Here is a 16,478-nt window from a genome sequence, read left to right as displayed (position 1 = left end):
AGGATTATGGATGCCACTGTGCTCTTAGGAACCTTAAGTGCAGCAGAAATTTTTTTGTAACCATGGCCAGATCTGTGCCACAATTCTGTCTCTGAGCTCTTCAGGCAGTTCCTTTGACCTCATGATTCTCATTTGCTCTGACATGCACTGTGAGCTGTAAGGTCTTATATAGACAGGTGTGTGGCTTTCCTAATTAAGTCCAGTCAGTATAATCAAACACAGCTGGACTCAAATGAAGGTGTAGAACCATCTCAAGGATGATCCGAAGAAATGGACAGCACCTGAGTTAAATATATGAGTGTCACAGCAAAGGGTCTGAATACTTAGGACCATGTGATACTTCAGTTTTTCTTTTTTAATAAATCTGCAAAAATGTCAACAATTCTGTGTTTTTCTGTCAATATGGGGTGCTGTGTGTACATTAATGAGAAAAAAAAAGGAACTTAAATGATTTTAGCAAATGGCTGCAATATAACAAAGAGTGAAAAATTTAAGGGGGTCTGAATACTTTCCGTACCCACTGTATATATATATATATTACAAGCAGTTCCTTGAAAGTGTTTTCTGTCATATCCAGGTAAATTCCCACCCAAAATCAAAAGAAAATAAAAAATGATACAATATTAAAGTATTGAGAATCAATTTTTTTAAAACGTATTGAAAATAATGGCAAAATAAAATGAATTAAATAATTATATAATATATATATATATATATATATATATATATATATATACCCATGAATCATGGTAATGTACAGTATGGGGGAAATGTCTATTTACTGTCATGAAAATAATACAAAAACACAAATCTTAATTTTCTAATCAGTATACTAATAGTGCCAAAAGGACAAAACAATACAATAAAAATATACAATAGGAAGTTGGTGACAGAAATACAGGAACTGAAAAAATAAAAATGAAAATGAAAAACTGTCTAAAGAAATGTTTTTTAAAAATGAATGAAGATTAGAAAATAAGAATAAAAAAATAATAATTTTAATGTAAATGTGGTCGTTTGTCTAGTGTATTAAGGCCAGCAAAGTCTCTCTCTCTCTCTCTCTCTCTCTCTCTCTCTCTTCGGGAGTGAAACAGGTCGAGTTACCTGGAGCAGGAAGTAAAGCAGGAAAGGTAAAACACGTCATAAAACACAAGATCAGTACTTTCTAGCACGCACACACATACGCACGCGCGCGCGTTACAGATCACCGGACTCATCATTGAGAGAATATGGTAGGTCTAAGTTATTCTGTTTTAGTTTGGAAACGTTTATAAGAAACGTCTGTTGTGTAACAGCTGAGACAGGCATTTAAACTGTCAGTATTTTACATTAAAGTAACGCTTCATTATTCTTACTTCAAAACTACAAATGGTCTATAAGTTTCTGTAGTCCTTCACCCGGGGTCTGAGCTGAAGGCCCCCTCGATCTTGAAACGCAGAAGAAGCTGTATCCTCGCGTCTTGGCAGTACTGTATAATAGAGTTTACTCGTGTATGTTTGTATTATAACCCTGTGTCCGTAGGAGTTTAAAAGCACTGTATATGCCATATCTTATGTAATCAATGAATCAGGAACTTTTCGTGGAAAGTGTTGTAAAAGTAGGGCAAGTGTATATGTCATTTATTAACCATTTAGAATTTAACAAATGACACATGCAATGTGCAATTTAAATAAACAGATGCACAGACTGCCTTAAATGTAAATATTGCAGCAATTAGTAAAAGCAAATGCAAATTAGTAGAACATCAATAAAAGGGAAAACTACACCTGATATAAACCTCTATAAACTGATTTTTGTTTATCAAATGCATTGGAGTACATGTTACCATTATTTTAAATATGATGCTTGAGCCCACTGAACAGTCTGGAAACAGATTTAAAGCCATTTCCAACATTTTTAGTAAAATAGCAAGTCACTACTCGGTTGATCTCGATGTATTTTGCATGCACTGGACCATTTTCACAGGCCTAGTATATATCAGAATTCTGACACTATTGCAAATAAATATCAAAGTCAACTCGGAAACAACACGAAAACATATGTAACCTCTGAAGGACAGATTACCATTTTTAAAATGTACTTTATTCTAACAAGTATTCTAAATTACAAGACTAAAACTTTATTATTATTTTTTTATTTTATTGCAATATCAATGCATGAATTTGTTTATTATTTTTGGGAGGAGGTTGATGGAGGATTGAATTGCACTTATACATAAATGATATGGTCACTGTAATGGTGTTGTTCCTGAATGAATGATTGAATTCATGAAGATCAAATGATGTAATGCATAAAATATGTGTTTGTATAAAGATATATAAAATATTACCTTGTTCTACTGTTTACATTTTATTTACCATTTATTTGTTTATGTTTCAGCCTTATTCGGAAGCAAGAGCAACATGTCAGAGCAGCATATGGACGACACAGTAGCTCTTGCTCTGAAAACCCCCAGAACATCAAACATCCAACATTCGGCGGGATGCAGTCGAGGTGTTACCATCAACCCACTGGCCTGGGCCAAGACGGACCTGACCTCCATGACCTGCAGATGAAGGTAGACTTCTTTCGTAAGCTGGGTTACTCTCCACAAGAGGTGAAGGCCGCCCTGAGGAAGCTTGGCCTGGGGACGGACACCAACGCGGTGCTGGGGGAGCTGGTGCGTTCAGGGGCCAAGGCTGTGCCCTCCTCTAGCTCTGACAGCGATGACGGTGGGTTCAGTTTGCCCCATCGGGGAGGAAGCTCATCTAGGGCACAGGGCTCAATACTGGAGGACACCACTGAACCCGAAAGTGACCTGAAGCCTGTTGTTATTGATGGCAGCAACGTGGCCATGAGGTGAGGACATGGTACTACTGGCTTGGTTTCTCTTATGTGATTTTTCAATGGAAAGAGAATGGAGATTGAAAACTAAGCTGAGTTGAGTCTTTGCCAGTTTAACAAGTATCAGCAAGTTGCCGTTACAAAGGGAAATTCATGACAGCTGTGCTCTGGTTGTGAATAAACTTTTCCCAAATTATACAAGGCTTTCACTTTCATTCCACTTTTTTTTTTCTTTTCTTTTTTATGTTGGACCACCTTAGATTGTTGTAACATAATGAGTTTTTTAAAAATGTGAATCTCACATCCAAATAATGGCACAAATACAGATTTGTTAATAGCTCTTTATTTGGAAGAAACATCAATTGATTAATAATTAATTTTAAAAGTAGTAACTAGTGTGTTTAATGTAATATGACTTACCACTTCCCGTAGTGAATTACTCATATTGCCTTTGTGCTTAAACTTAGACCTGGTTCTTCTGAAAAGGTCTGTACTTCCCCTTTGTCCATGCTTTTCTGTTCTCCAATATGCAAATAATACACACTGTTTTAACCATTTCGTTACCAAGAGAGCAAGGCCTCATGCTAAACACATTTTTGGTCATGCATTCTGCAAAAGTCACATTAGGGAATTTTGTGAAAGACATACTTCCTTGAAATGAAGGGTTTATAAGTAGTCTAAGAGAGATGGTAGTAAGTTACAACTCTTCACACACATTTGTGTGTGAAAGGCAATTGATGCATTGATATTTGCAATAGCATCATGACGTAATGGAAATGGCTGTTATTCTTTCGTGTGTTTTGTTGGATGTAGCTTCCCAGTCAAAGCAAACAATTCTGTCATCATTTCTATCTGTCTTATCTCTTTGGGGTTTTTATCAGTAATACTAAAAATATGTCTGACATGCATCTTTCAACAACTACAGTTTGCATTCCAGTTGTTATACTGTTGTAGTACTCCATAATGAGATTATGCAAATCAGGTTGTGTTTTAGCATGCCTTCTAGTTGCATTATTGCTACAAGTATTTCCAATGTCTACATCTGAAAAAAATTGCGATGGATCAAACTGCTTAGTTTTAGGTTTACTGAATCAACGCTTGGAATTCAATATACTTTTCGCATTAAAAAAAACTGATAGTGTTGATGCATTGAACGGATTAACCACTTTAGCAAAACTTCATGAACTTTCAAGAAATGTATGTTCTTCATTAAAAACAATAGTTATTGAGCACCAAGAATATTTAAGGAGCCATTCACACAGGACTTGTAAGGAGACTTTTAAAAATGTAAGAATTAATAATTTGACGTGGCATGCCAATAAGGAACATTATATTCATGGCGTAAGATGCTGAAAAAGCAACATAACCACCAAAGCCCTCTAACATTTATACAGACCAGTGGTTTTTGGCATGCATATTCACTGATTTACTCATGTGCCAAACTAATTTCTTTCTCTTTATTTTACTGTTTCTCTTGTTCTCTTTCAGTCATGGGAACAAGGAAGTGTTTTCCTGCCGTGGGATTCAGCTGGCAGTTAATTACTTCCTTGACCGAGGACACAGAAATATCACTGTATTTGTGCCTTCCTGGAGAAAAGAGCAGCCCAGGCCTGATGTACCTATTTCAGGTAGAGACACTCCCTCGGCACTTTTGGTAAAAATTAGTCATCACAGACCGGTTTGTCTGAAGAGCGAAAACACCCAGCTGACTGCAAAGATGCAGATAAGCCTATACTTCACATTGCACAGAAATCATTTTCTTCAGCAGTATTTTTTGGCAGGTTTTTCAGTAAACATACACTACCGTTCAAAGGTTTGAGGTCAGTAAGATTTTATTTGAAGAAATAAAAACTTTTATTCAGCAAGGGCGCTTTCAATTTATCAAAAGAGACAGTGAAGACATTTATACGGTTAAAAAAGATTTACATTTTAAAAATATGCTGAACATCATATTGATCAAAGAATCCAAAAAATTATATCTGTTTTTTTTGTGTACACCCCTGCTCAAATTCCTCAAATCAATTCGAGCAAGAACAGTAATAACAAAACAAGACGAATAAGGAAGAGTTCAGTTTCCTGCAGGTGTCACTGGGAATTCCCCACCAGGAAGTTCAAGAGTTTCCTTATCACCTACAGTTTCATTGTGAATCTTTAATCGAGTCTGGTGCGGTGTGATGAATTATTGCCTCTTCCCTGTTTCAAAGATGATGGCCCGTGTTCTTTGGAATCTTTTAGTTTACCGCCTTCTCAAAGTAACATTTGATATGGTCATAACAAATGGAATAACCATTTGTTATGTATCTGTAATGTAGAAAACTGGTCAAGCAAGGTTAATTAAAGGAGTTGTCTATAATAATTGTTTCAATTTGATGGATGTTATGGTCCAGTTATTCTATCAGCAACTGGTAAATAATGTCCCATGGCAGTAAGAAAGACAGCCTTCTTTCCAAACTCATGCTAAAAATGTCCACAAAGATGATGCAAAATATAAAATGTGTTTGTCTTTGTTTCCAGATCAGCATATTTTAGAAGAGCTGGAAAGGAAGAAGATTCTTGTGTTTACACCTTCACGAAGGGTCGGAGGGAAGCGCGTGGTCTGCTATGATGATCGCTTTATTGTTAAATTAGCTCATGATCTGGACGGCATTATAGTGTCCAACGACACATATCGTGACCTGCAAAGTGAACGTCCGGAGTGGAAGCGTTGCATTGAGGAGAGATTGCTTATGTACTCCTTTGTTAATGACAAGTACGTTCTTACAACTATTCTTTAGGAGCTGCTAATGCTTTTTGTAGTGCCTGTTCTTATTCCTATTCATTTAAATAACCATCAACACGATCCTCTTGGACAGGTTCATGCCACCTGATGACCCTCTCGGCCGTCATGGACCCAATTTAGATAATTTTCTTCGTAAAAAAGCGATGTTGCTTGACCACAAGCGACAACTCTGTCCATATGGTAAGTACTTATCAGTTTCTATCACTCGGAATCATGTATGCCATATAAACCAATACATTTCTAGGGCTGTCAATTTAATGTATTAGTTCAGTGCAATTAATTATAAAAAATATAGTGCAATGAAAAATGGACATCATTTTGTCCAATGACTCAACCCATATTTCGTAATAATGGAATTTCCTGCCATCAAAGACATTTACAGCCAGATATAACACCCTGTAGGCCAGTGATGAGCTCATGGTCAATTATAAGAAAACAAAACAAAATGGTATTATGACTTCTTAAACTATTGTAAAGTCTGCTTTCAACTGCCACATTAGTTTAATGTCTTTGAATTTTCTTAGCAAATTCTATATATGTGATTTGATGGTAATTAAATTGATTAAATTTCTCATATTATGCTAATTTACAATTTCATAATTACATTTTTTGGGTCTGCTAGAATAGAGTACATAATTTAAAGTTCAAAAAAGCACATTATTTTACTAATACTGCACATTAACCTCTGCCTGAAACATTTTAGCCCCTGTCTCTTTAAGGCCGCCTTTCTGAAAGCTGGCCCAGTCTGTTGTGATTAGTCAGCCATTTAAAGAGTGTAACAAAAATGTAACACTCTTTACCATAATTGGGTTTCAGCTCCAGAGGCTTCATGGGCAGCTGTAAACAGAATGATTTCTATAATAACTGCGGTGTTGGTATTGAAATTCCATACAATGTCCAAACAGTGTATATTTGACGTAGTAAAATCACCTATCCAGCTGTTCCTTGAGGGCAGGCTAAAGTAGCCAGTAAGCGGGCATTATGCAAATGTGTAATGTGATGACGTAGCTAAGTCACTGATGTAATAGCATGACTACAAACAAGATATTTTAGGCAAATGTTTTATTTTTTTTCTACTAAAGAGATTAAATCCCATTAGCATCAACTTTACATTGGGGGTGACCGATCCTGCCCCTAGAAGGCCAAGGTCCTGCAGAGTTTATTTGCAACCAGCTCCAACACTCTTGCCTGGAAGTTTCTTGTGAGTCTAAAGTCCTTGATTAGCTGGTTCATGTGTGTTTAATTAGGGTTGGAGCTAAAAACTGCAGGACAGCGGCCCTCCTGGAATAGGTTTGGGCATTTCTGGTTTACGTGCACAAAAAGCTATTACACACTAAAGGTGAAATCAAAAAGCATAATATAAGTCCTTTAATAAATCTGCATTGAATGTAATTCAGTCAATTGATAGCCCTAGTATTTGACCTAACTCTGTGTAACTCTCAGAGGTCTTCAGTCCTGCTCATGGAGACCCACTGTCCTACAGAGTTTAGCTCCAACCCTAATCAAACATACCTGAATCGAGGTCTTCAGGATTACTTGAAAATCACAGGCAGGTGTTTCGAAGCAAGTTGGAAATAAACTTTGCAGGGGAGTTGGTCTCCATGAGCTGGATTCACTCTGTCAACATACAAGGTGCATGAAGAGAAGGAAGTAGACCAGGAGTGGAGCGCCACAGTCTTGCAGAGTTTAGTTCCAACCCTAATCGAACACACCTGAACAAGCTAATCAAGGTTACTTCTAATGTTGCCTTCACATGCTATCGGAATTATCTTAAATATGAGTTTCCTAATCAGAAATTGGACGTGAACGGCCTCTCAAGTCGTATTTACTACTGGGAAATTCTGAAATCATTTTGATACCCGAGTTTCCAAGTTGGGCGGGTCATAAACTTTAAACATGGTGGAGGGGACAACCATTGGTGCCGTCAATGCTGTTCTCACAACAACTACATCCCTTTGTCTTGTCACTAAAGTAGTGTATTTATAGGCTAGATGTGAACGATCATTCGAAGCATATTGTATGTTTTATAAGCAGCGAAATAAGCATGTATTTGATAGGGTTGTGATGGTGAGGATCGTTTGAGCTTTTCCTCGCTTTCCTTCGGTTTTAAATAGCTTGTAAAAGCTCCGTGCGTGTTTTATTTTCACTTTTAAGAAATAGAGGCAATTTGGCGTCAAGCAGTTTATTTTTAGGTCGTTTGAGTTTTCCCACTTTCCCTCACTTTCCTCTGCTTTTAAATAGCTTGTAAAAGCACCGTGCCAATTTTACTTTCACTTTTATATTAGCGGCAATTCGGCATCAATTGATGCAAAACAACAAAATACAACATATAACCTTTATTAACAAAATGAATAATCCAAGATGGCGGCGCGGTCAGACGCAGTGGCTGCTCTGGGTCCCAAAGACGGTGCTTTTATGTCTTTTAATGTTGTCTGTTCGTCTCCAAATAGTGTAAAATTACTGCTAACTCACAAGGAAATCACTCCAAAACACATATATGATCGCCGAAGCCTTTTGGATATCGGCAACGCGTACAAACACCATCTCTCGCTGGCGGCTACTGAGAAGCTACGAGGCCTTTGTTTCCTGCTGGATCCGCACCTCGAGACCGCGGCCTCGCCTACTGACGCTACCCGCACAAGGCAGCGTCGCAAGCGATGTGAGAGAGGACGGAAGCGCGGTAAGCGCGGAGGTATACAAGCTAGGCTAAGGGCTAACCCCACAAGACCGGCTCTTCCAACACTCATGCTCTCAAACGTTCGCTCTCTGGAAAACAAACTGGACTTAATTCAACTCAGTCGGTCTACAAAGCATGAGGCAAGGGATTGTTGTTTGTTTTCACCGAAACATGGCTAAACGACAACATCCCGGACTACGCCAATCAGCAGCACGGGCTAACCAGCTTCCGAGCGGATAGAGATTCATCACTATCTGGGAAGACCCGCGGAGGTGGCTTGTGTGTGTATATCAACAAAGACTGGTGTAACAATGCTGCGGTATTATCAAAACACTGTTCATCGCTGGTGGAGTTTATGTTTGTGAAGTGTCGACCGTTCTATCTGCTGCGGGAGTTCACGGTCATTGTTATTGTCGCGGTTTACATTCCCCCGTGTGCAAACGCTAAGGACACGCTTCGTGAACTGTATAGCGCCATCAGTGAACAACAAACAAATAACCCCGACGGCTTTTTCATCATAGCCGGTGACTTCAACCACGCAAACTTAAAGACAGTTTTGCCAAAGTTCTACCAACATGTGAACTTTGCAACAAGGGGAAACAACACACTGGACTTTGTTTACACAACATTAAAGAACGCTTACAAGGCTGTACCCTGCCCCCACTTCGGGTACTCGGACCACATCTCTGTTATGCTAATCCCAGCATACAGTCCACTTCTCAAATTTGCCAAACCGGTTCAAAAACTCATCACAATTTGGCCAAATGATGCTACCCCAACACTACAGGACTGCTTTCAGTGCACAGACTGGAACATGTTTAAAGAGGCAGCCACCTACAACAACCACACACTGTTCCCCAACTAGCTGCTTGACTCAAAATGTTTCTCTTTGCTCATGTACAGTATTTATGTGAAGCATTCATATAGTTTGTATTTCTTATCTTTTTTTTTAGTTTGTATTGGGTAAATATTTATATATAGTATACTTATAGTTAAAATATGTCAGTAGGTTAGTTGTGTATAGGTTTACAGTGTTTTTTTACTTCATTGTTGTATGTCTGTATTTATGTAGCACCGTGGTCCTGTGAGGCACAACATTTTGTTCCACTGTATGTCCCCACATGTAGCAGAATGACAATAAAGCTCAACTTGACTTGACTTGAATAAAAATACACCATACTATATGCCTACTATAAAATAACAAATAACAAATTTTAAATAGGTATACGAAACTGAAAATCAGTAAAGACTGAGGAAGAAATAATTATAAAACGTAGAACATTTATTAGCAAAACGATTAAGAAAGTTTGGAGGCACGGACTGCATACTCCTTGATGTAAAATAATGTGGAAAAAATCACACAGTTTAAATAAAATAAAAATCAGCAAATACTGTGGAACCAAATAAATGAGAAACAAATGTTAAAAAAACCTTCCATCACCTTAGATAAATAGCAGGTCAATGACAGGCTTTTCAAAATCCAAAATATTTTTAAAACATGCGCTTTTACATTTCGTTTTGAAATTCTGCCATCGTCTTGTCTGTCTCACCTCACTCTTCTAGTCAGTCAGCTCGACTCACTCTCCTCACAGGTAAAGGAAATCTGATCTGTGATGCGCGACCGTCGTTTGTTTGGTGTGCTTCATTGAGCAGCCGCGTTCAGTTTTAATTGTAGTGTCTGTTCTTTAACTGAACTAAATTATTTTTTTACTATTAAAAAAATCAAAATGACGGTGAGGGACGGTGCCGCGGTGGGCAAGTGACATAACCGGTGTTGCGGCTTAACACCGGTATCACCGCCAAAACCGTCTATCGCAGCAAGCCTAGTATTTGACCAAAATTCCAGAATTGTCAGCAAACTGCATCCGACATTAAAGCACTTGAATACGACAAGCTCATAATCACAACTTCATTAGTGGGAAATAGGAAATTTCCGATAGCACGTGAAGGCAGCAAAAGTCAAGGTTTACTAGAAAGCTACAGACTTGATAGGGTTTTTATCAAGGTTGGAGCAAAACTCTGCAGGGTACCTCTGAAGTAGACCAAAGATCTGGCTAATCTGGTCTTGGAGGGCTACTGTCCTGCAGAGTTTAGTTACATCCCTAATCAAACACACATCTAACCTATGTCTCCAGGGTTGCTAGAAAATTTCAGACAGGTGTCTATGATTATGAATGGAACTAAACTCAGGACCATGACCCTCCAGGACCGATGTTGCACATTCCTGAAGTATACCTTATAACACATTTGTCTTTTTACTCTTCAGGAAAAAAGTGCACATATGGGATCAAGTGCAAGTTCTACCACCCTGAGCGCACAAACCAGTCACAGCGTTCTCTAGCCGATGAGCTTCGAGAGAATGCCAGACTGTCTGGTTCAAAAGAGGAAAGCAGAGTAACTGGGCCACTAAGAGGCATGTACCCAAAAAATGACCCTGGTTTTGGGTCCAGCTCACCCTCCTTGGAGCAAGAACTGGAACAAAAGCTCAACTTGGATCCCAAGAGCTCTAATGGCAGGGATGTTATGCTCCAGTACTGGGATGAAATTTTGTCCACCAAAAAGCCCTTAAATACAGCCACAGTGGGACAACGCAGTGCTTCGGTAGACAGAACCAGTCTGCAAGCACCTTACCCAACAAACCCTTCGTCCATTTTCAGTTCTGACTCAGGGCTTGGATCCTACGAAAGCCAGTTTTCAGATCCGTCCCAGAGCATTGATGAGTTGCATAGGACGAGATCCAGTCATCCACCAATGTCTGGTAACCTCGGTGTACCTGCAGGTGGCCAGCGCTACTATGACAACATGAGTCCTTTCTCCAACTATCAGCCCAACTTTGGTGCCTACAGCTCCCTACCTCTGCCCAACCCCATCCAGCGTTATAATCACCCTGCTTACGGTGCCTGGTCTTACCCTTACTTCTTACCACAGGCAACTAGTTTACCTGAACCTTTACCCTGTCCTAGCTCGCACAGGTCTCCCGATGTCTACGGAAATCAGCAGCACTCAGCCATGCCACAGTCCAATGCTTTCCAGGAAGAAAGAGAGGAGGTCAGGAAGAAACTCCATGCGATTTTTAACCCGCATCATGTAAACAAAGTTATGGAAATGTTCCCGCAGCTGAAAGATGCGCAGCAGCTGGCGGCAGAGATTCTCAAACTCAAGTCCAGAGGAGAGTTCTTCTGAATCATTGAAACTTTGGGACCATAAAAAAAGACTGCATGCCAAGTTTCTCAAAAAAAAGAGTATCTACACTCTCAGAAAGAATGCGCAAACATTGTACCTTTAGGGGTACTTTTTTTACCCTTAAAACAGTCTGTAGTAGTCCTATTTTAGGTACCTATTTTAACTCGAAGGTATACACCTTTTACTCCTTGAACTTTGTACATTTTTACCCTTAAAATTTCATAGTAGTAGTTTGTTGTACCTATTACTACTACTATTATTTAATACTACTTTAAAGGTACCTATTACTAATATGCACCTTCGAGGGGTAGATAAGGTACACAGATATGTCCATTTAAGGGTACTGTCCCATTGACAAGCTGTTGTATCTCTAAAGGTATGCAATTGTATTTTTTTCCCCTCTAGCTTTGGTAGCTCTTTTCTGTTTTTCGTGCTCTTTAAAGTCTCAAAACCCTGAATGACTTATCACATAGTACATGTGGTAGCTATGTATGACTAAAAAAGTCAAATGTGTGTCTAGATGTTTTTTAAGAGGTTGATGCACATTGCATCAATTGTTGCTCCTGACGTGTAGCAAACTACAATACCTTGGCTCGAAGGCTACAGATTTGGTTTTGGACAGAAGCTGAAATGTAATTTGAGCATTCTAAATATAGTTGCATGTAATTGCAGTCATTACGGAACCTCCCTGTTTTCAATGTTCAGAGTAATTTTCTACTTAGTACGTCTGCTGCTAATTGTTCATTCAAATCAGCTCCACCACAGAATGACTTCAAATAGTAGTAGGTGTGATTCTTTGTCTTTTCGTTGTATTTCTTTGATTCAATTATTGTGGGTGGGAATCCCCTGATGTTTTTTTTTATTTTGATACTTACGTCAAGCACTGTGATTTGACTCTGTGATACATTGTAGTATTTGAAACTTACCACAGTGCTGGACATCATCTTTAATTGTGCTTCAATGTTCCGTTTCATATCAGGTTGGTTCTGCTGTGTAACTCTGAGCTTGTTGATTTTGACAATTTGAATGTACAAAGGACATCTCACATCTTTCCTTCTATGCAAAATTGACTTGCATCATCTCATTGTTCAAACATCTGCTCTCAAACAAGAGAAGAGCAAATTCTTTGTACTAAGTAGTTATGCTTTGCATTTGTGCTTGTCAAAGTTTTGACATAATGGTGTATATTATACAATGAATATCATTTAAAAATATTAGGCTTTAGATGTGTCAATTCAACATAATGATGAAAGTTATTATTATAATATATGCTGATGTTTTATCCACTGTTTTCAGATGAACATATAGTTATTTGTGTAATCACAACACACTTGTATGTCTTCTAATATCTATATTAATGTGAATAAATTCAAAGTCACTGTCAGTGAGTATGAGTTTGTACAGTTTCATGTTTTCTCTTCAGAGGAGACAGTCTTAGCAGATTTTTAATTATAGCATCTGTTAGCAAAGATGTTCCATAGACATTATATTTTATGCTTTTATTGGTATTTTCTCGTTCTAAAAATTTCATAAAATCAGCAATAACACTTAAAGCCTTTATGTATACTGCATTAAAGTTATTCATAATGTAAATTGTAATGCATTGTTTTTTTCAGAAAAAAATAATTGTGACCAAATTTAAAATGCATTGTAATATTTGTTTGTTTTTCATGTTTTATACTTTCTAAAGATGTAACAATGAGTTTTTATGTAATGTAATGTATTATAACTGTGGAAACAATAATTCATTTGTTCATACAATGCATTATTAAGTGCATTACAAGACATAATTAAAACTTCTTTTAATGCATTATATATATAAAGGATTTAAGTAAAGTGTTACCAAATTAACTGCTTTAACATAGCTTGTTGTGTGTAGTTCATGGTGTCCAAGTAGCAACTTGCAACATGTTTATATCCTGCCAGTGCATTGTAATCATTAATGTGAACAGGAAATAAGTTCTCAATGTTGTATTGGCAAATGCAATGGGGAAAAATTTTACTTCTTGCTCCTTGTCCCTTAAACAGCAATAATAAAAAAATATGTAATAAAATTGAATAAATAAATAAAAAGCTAAATGTGGATTGGGCAGTTTTTGGTACACGTCATCTCACTACCTTCATTAATTAAAATGTTATAATTAATAAAATTGAAAATGACAATAATAACAAAACCACAGTAAGTAATAAAAAATCATAAAAAATTCCCCCAAAATACAGAGACATCTCCCATGCAACCAGTGACATCATAATTAGTAACTGACAAACACAGCCTTCATGATTATTTTTTACAAACATCAATATAAATCAATACGCATATTTCTTATGTTCAATTTACTGGTTTCATTAAAACGTTTATGATTTAAATAATCCTGCATCCAAGTTTAGCAATCCTGTTTTAAAATATACACATACTGTAGTCTCTCAAATAATATGAGCTGTAGAAATACTGCATGCATCATAATTATAAAAAAAAAAAAAAAAAAGCACAATGTTTTTAGATGGAGATTAACCAGTAATACCAGATGCATAAGTGTTTTATGTTAACATGCATGTTGACAAGCTGGGAAACCTGCTGTTGTCACGAAATCAAATGTTTCTGTGAAATAGTTTCTGTTTTGATTTTATTCGTGACTGATGGCAGTGTTTTAACTGGCATCTGAACTACATTCCATTTAATCCATTACTTAGACGCACCTTTACATTCAACACAAAATATTTTGTGCTATTTGTTACTTTATTCAATTGTATTATTATAACAACTGCTTTTCAAAGAATTGTTTATCCATGTCTACCTTGATGGTAACGATGACCCACCTAAAAATACTGCGTGTGGGTAAAAACGTTTGCTAATGTTATTAGTTATTAGTTGTAATGAGAGATTATGAAGTTCTGTTATATAAATATAACAAGTTAAAATGTAGTGACATGAAAATATTACATTTGACTTATGTCCTGTATTTACAAAAGGATATGACAGTTTATTTAATTTGAATAGTAAATCTGGGTAGATTGTGCATGTCATTATTCAATGTCAAATTATGTATAAATTTCCCTCTCCCTCTCTCTCTTTCTCTCTGTCCTTCCCTCTATCTTTGACAATATATTTATGTATTTACATCTACAAGGAAGAAGGAAGTTCACAAGCACCAAAAAGTTTTATGACAATGCAAAGCAGCTCCCTATAAATCATGTGATCGTTGTTTATTTCCTTATCTTAATCCATAGGAATGTGATTTGCTTTCTTCGTACGAGGAAGTTCAGTGACAAAAATAACCAACACTTTTGCTTAAGACGTGTGTAACATTATTACTTTTGGTAACATGAGCATTATCATTTATCTTTGAGAAGTCTGTGGGTGAACATGTTTGATACAAAAAAAAAAGAAATCATCTTAATTTCCATGAATGGGGAATAACATGTATTGGTCCAGTCTCTTTCCTGAAACATCAGAACACATCCTTCAATAAACAGGGCAAATCTTTTGATAAGTGCATCCTGGAGAACACACCTGGCCTCTTGTGAATATTATATTTTTGAATGCAGCAGAGATGAGTGGTTTTTACCTCGGATGGCTGTTTAAATGTTCTCTTTATCCATATTCAATAGGGTGTGTCTTTCATTTGCATTAACGGATATTGGCAATAAGCAGACATGCATGGAATGCAACAGAATTCCACAGAATTTGATCACCCACCATCACTCTCTTACACATACCTGTTCCTTGTATGGAAATATTTTGGATCATTTGATCTGTTTAACTTACTGATATGAGTCTTCCTATCTCAGCTCTGCGGATATTTGAGTATATATTTTAATACAGAATTTCCACAACAGTTATAAATATGAAAAAGTGCAGATTCCAACACAATCTCATGGCAATTCATAACTATATTTACACATACATGCAGAATTGGTGGCTAATTTGTCATTTTTTGTACATCTGCTTACGTCCCATTTAGGTTCGGGTTAGGGGTGTCCCTTCATGCTTACTTATTTTCTAAAAATCATATGTTTTCATACGAATCACATGATCACACATGTGATTTCTTGGTAAAAATGACAGCAGTAGCTAATACATTCATAAGTCGATGCCACTTTCAAAACATTGCTACCATGTCCATCCAATGGCACAATTTTGGGGTGGGATTAATAGTTTTTGGTTATTTCATTTTTGCTATTACATTTGGTGTCACTAGTGCTGCAGAAATTACCCTCTTCACCTTTATGGTAACATATAAGGTCACCTGTTTGCCAGTTACAAGTTATTGTACTAGTAGAGTTACACTATACACAAGTAGTCCTGAAGGAATGATGTGTTTTTGTCGGCCAAACCTGGAAAAAGTTAGCATTTTAGCACTTCCGTTTCCATCGTCCTGAAGTGAATTTGTTTTTTGATGGGTTTTTGGTTGAAGTGGTTAACAAAAGCCTAAGATATTGTCCCATTTTATTCTATGACACAAAATGCATCAGTAAACCCCTTAGTGTTTTTAAAGCTTTTGCTTGTCTTGATAAAGGTGGTCGCTAACAAATGACAAAGGACATTAAACGTGTTCAAACTGAACAGGTAAACTCATCTACTCACTAGCCAGTTTCACAGCCTCCTTGTGTTTATAATCATGCCATTGCATACTATTAAAACTCAAACCTTCAGGGAAAATGTTTTAAATAAAGTTTTTGGTATGTACAGTAATATTGGTGACATTGAAGTCATGTGACCATGTTTACTTACAAGTACATCTCAAAAAAATTTAATATCATGAAAAAGGTCAATATTTTCAGAAAGTGAAACCCATATATTATATAGATTCATTACACATAGAGTGAAATATTTCAAGCCTTTATTTCTTGAAATTTTGACGATTATGGCTTACAGATAATGAAAACCCAAAATTCAGTGTCTTAGAAAATTAGAATATTACATAAGATCAATAAAAAAAGGATATTTTAAACAGAAATGTCAGGCTTCTGCAAGTATGTTCATTTCTATGCGCTCAATACTTGGTTGGGTCTCCT

General features: G+C 36.9%; 1 protein-coding gene across 1 annotated transcript; it reads left to right on the top strand.

Annotated features, from left to right (window-relative positions):
- Nucleotides 1-1,163: 1,163 nt before the first annotated feature.
- Nucleotides 1,164-13,539, top strand: LOC306877518 (endoribonuclease ZC3H12A-like). The gene is made up of 6 exons (XM_079429309.1): nt 1,164-1,232; nt 2,380-2,838; nt 4,312-4,451; nt 5,338-5,572; nt 5,676-5,782; nt 10,546-13,539. The coding sequence occupies exons 2-6, from the start codon at nt 2,483-2,485 to the stop codon at nt 11,460-11,462; spliced, it is 1,755 nt and encodes a 584-aa protein (XP_079285435.1). The 5' UTR covers nt 1,164-1,232; nt 2,380-2,482; the 3' UTR covers nt 11,463-13,539.
- The last annotated feature ends 2,939 nt before the right edge of the window (nt 13,540-16,478 follow it).

This window comes from Barbus barbus, assembly GCF_936440315.1.
Source record: "Barbus barbus genome assembly, chromosome: 12".
In the NCBI taxonomy this organism is placed as follows: domain Eukaryota; kingdom Metazoa; phylum Chordata; class Actinopteri; order Cypriniformes; family Cyprinidae; genus Barbus; species Barbus barbus.
The sequence above is the reverse complement of the archived record's forward strand: the minus strand, read 5'-3'. Positions and strand labels throughout refer to the sequence as shown.

Bases quoted from the DNA above. Each gene is read 5' to 3' on its own strand.
- LOC306877518 (XM_079429309.1), top strand. From the start codon at position 2,483: ATGCAGTCGAGGTGTTACCATCAACCCACTGGCCTGGGCCAAGACGGA. The intron at 2,839-4,311 runs GTGAGGACATGG...GTTCTCTTTCAG, and splicing joins GGCAGCAACGTGGCCATGAG to TCATGGGAACAAGGAAGTGT. The intron at 5,573-5,675 runs GTACGTTCTTAC...CCTCTTGGACAG, and splicing joins TACTCCTTTGTTAATGACAA to GTTCATGCCACCTGATGACC.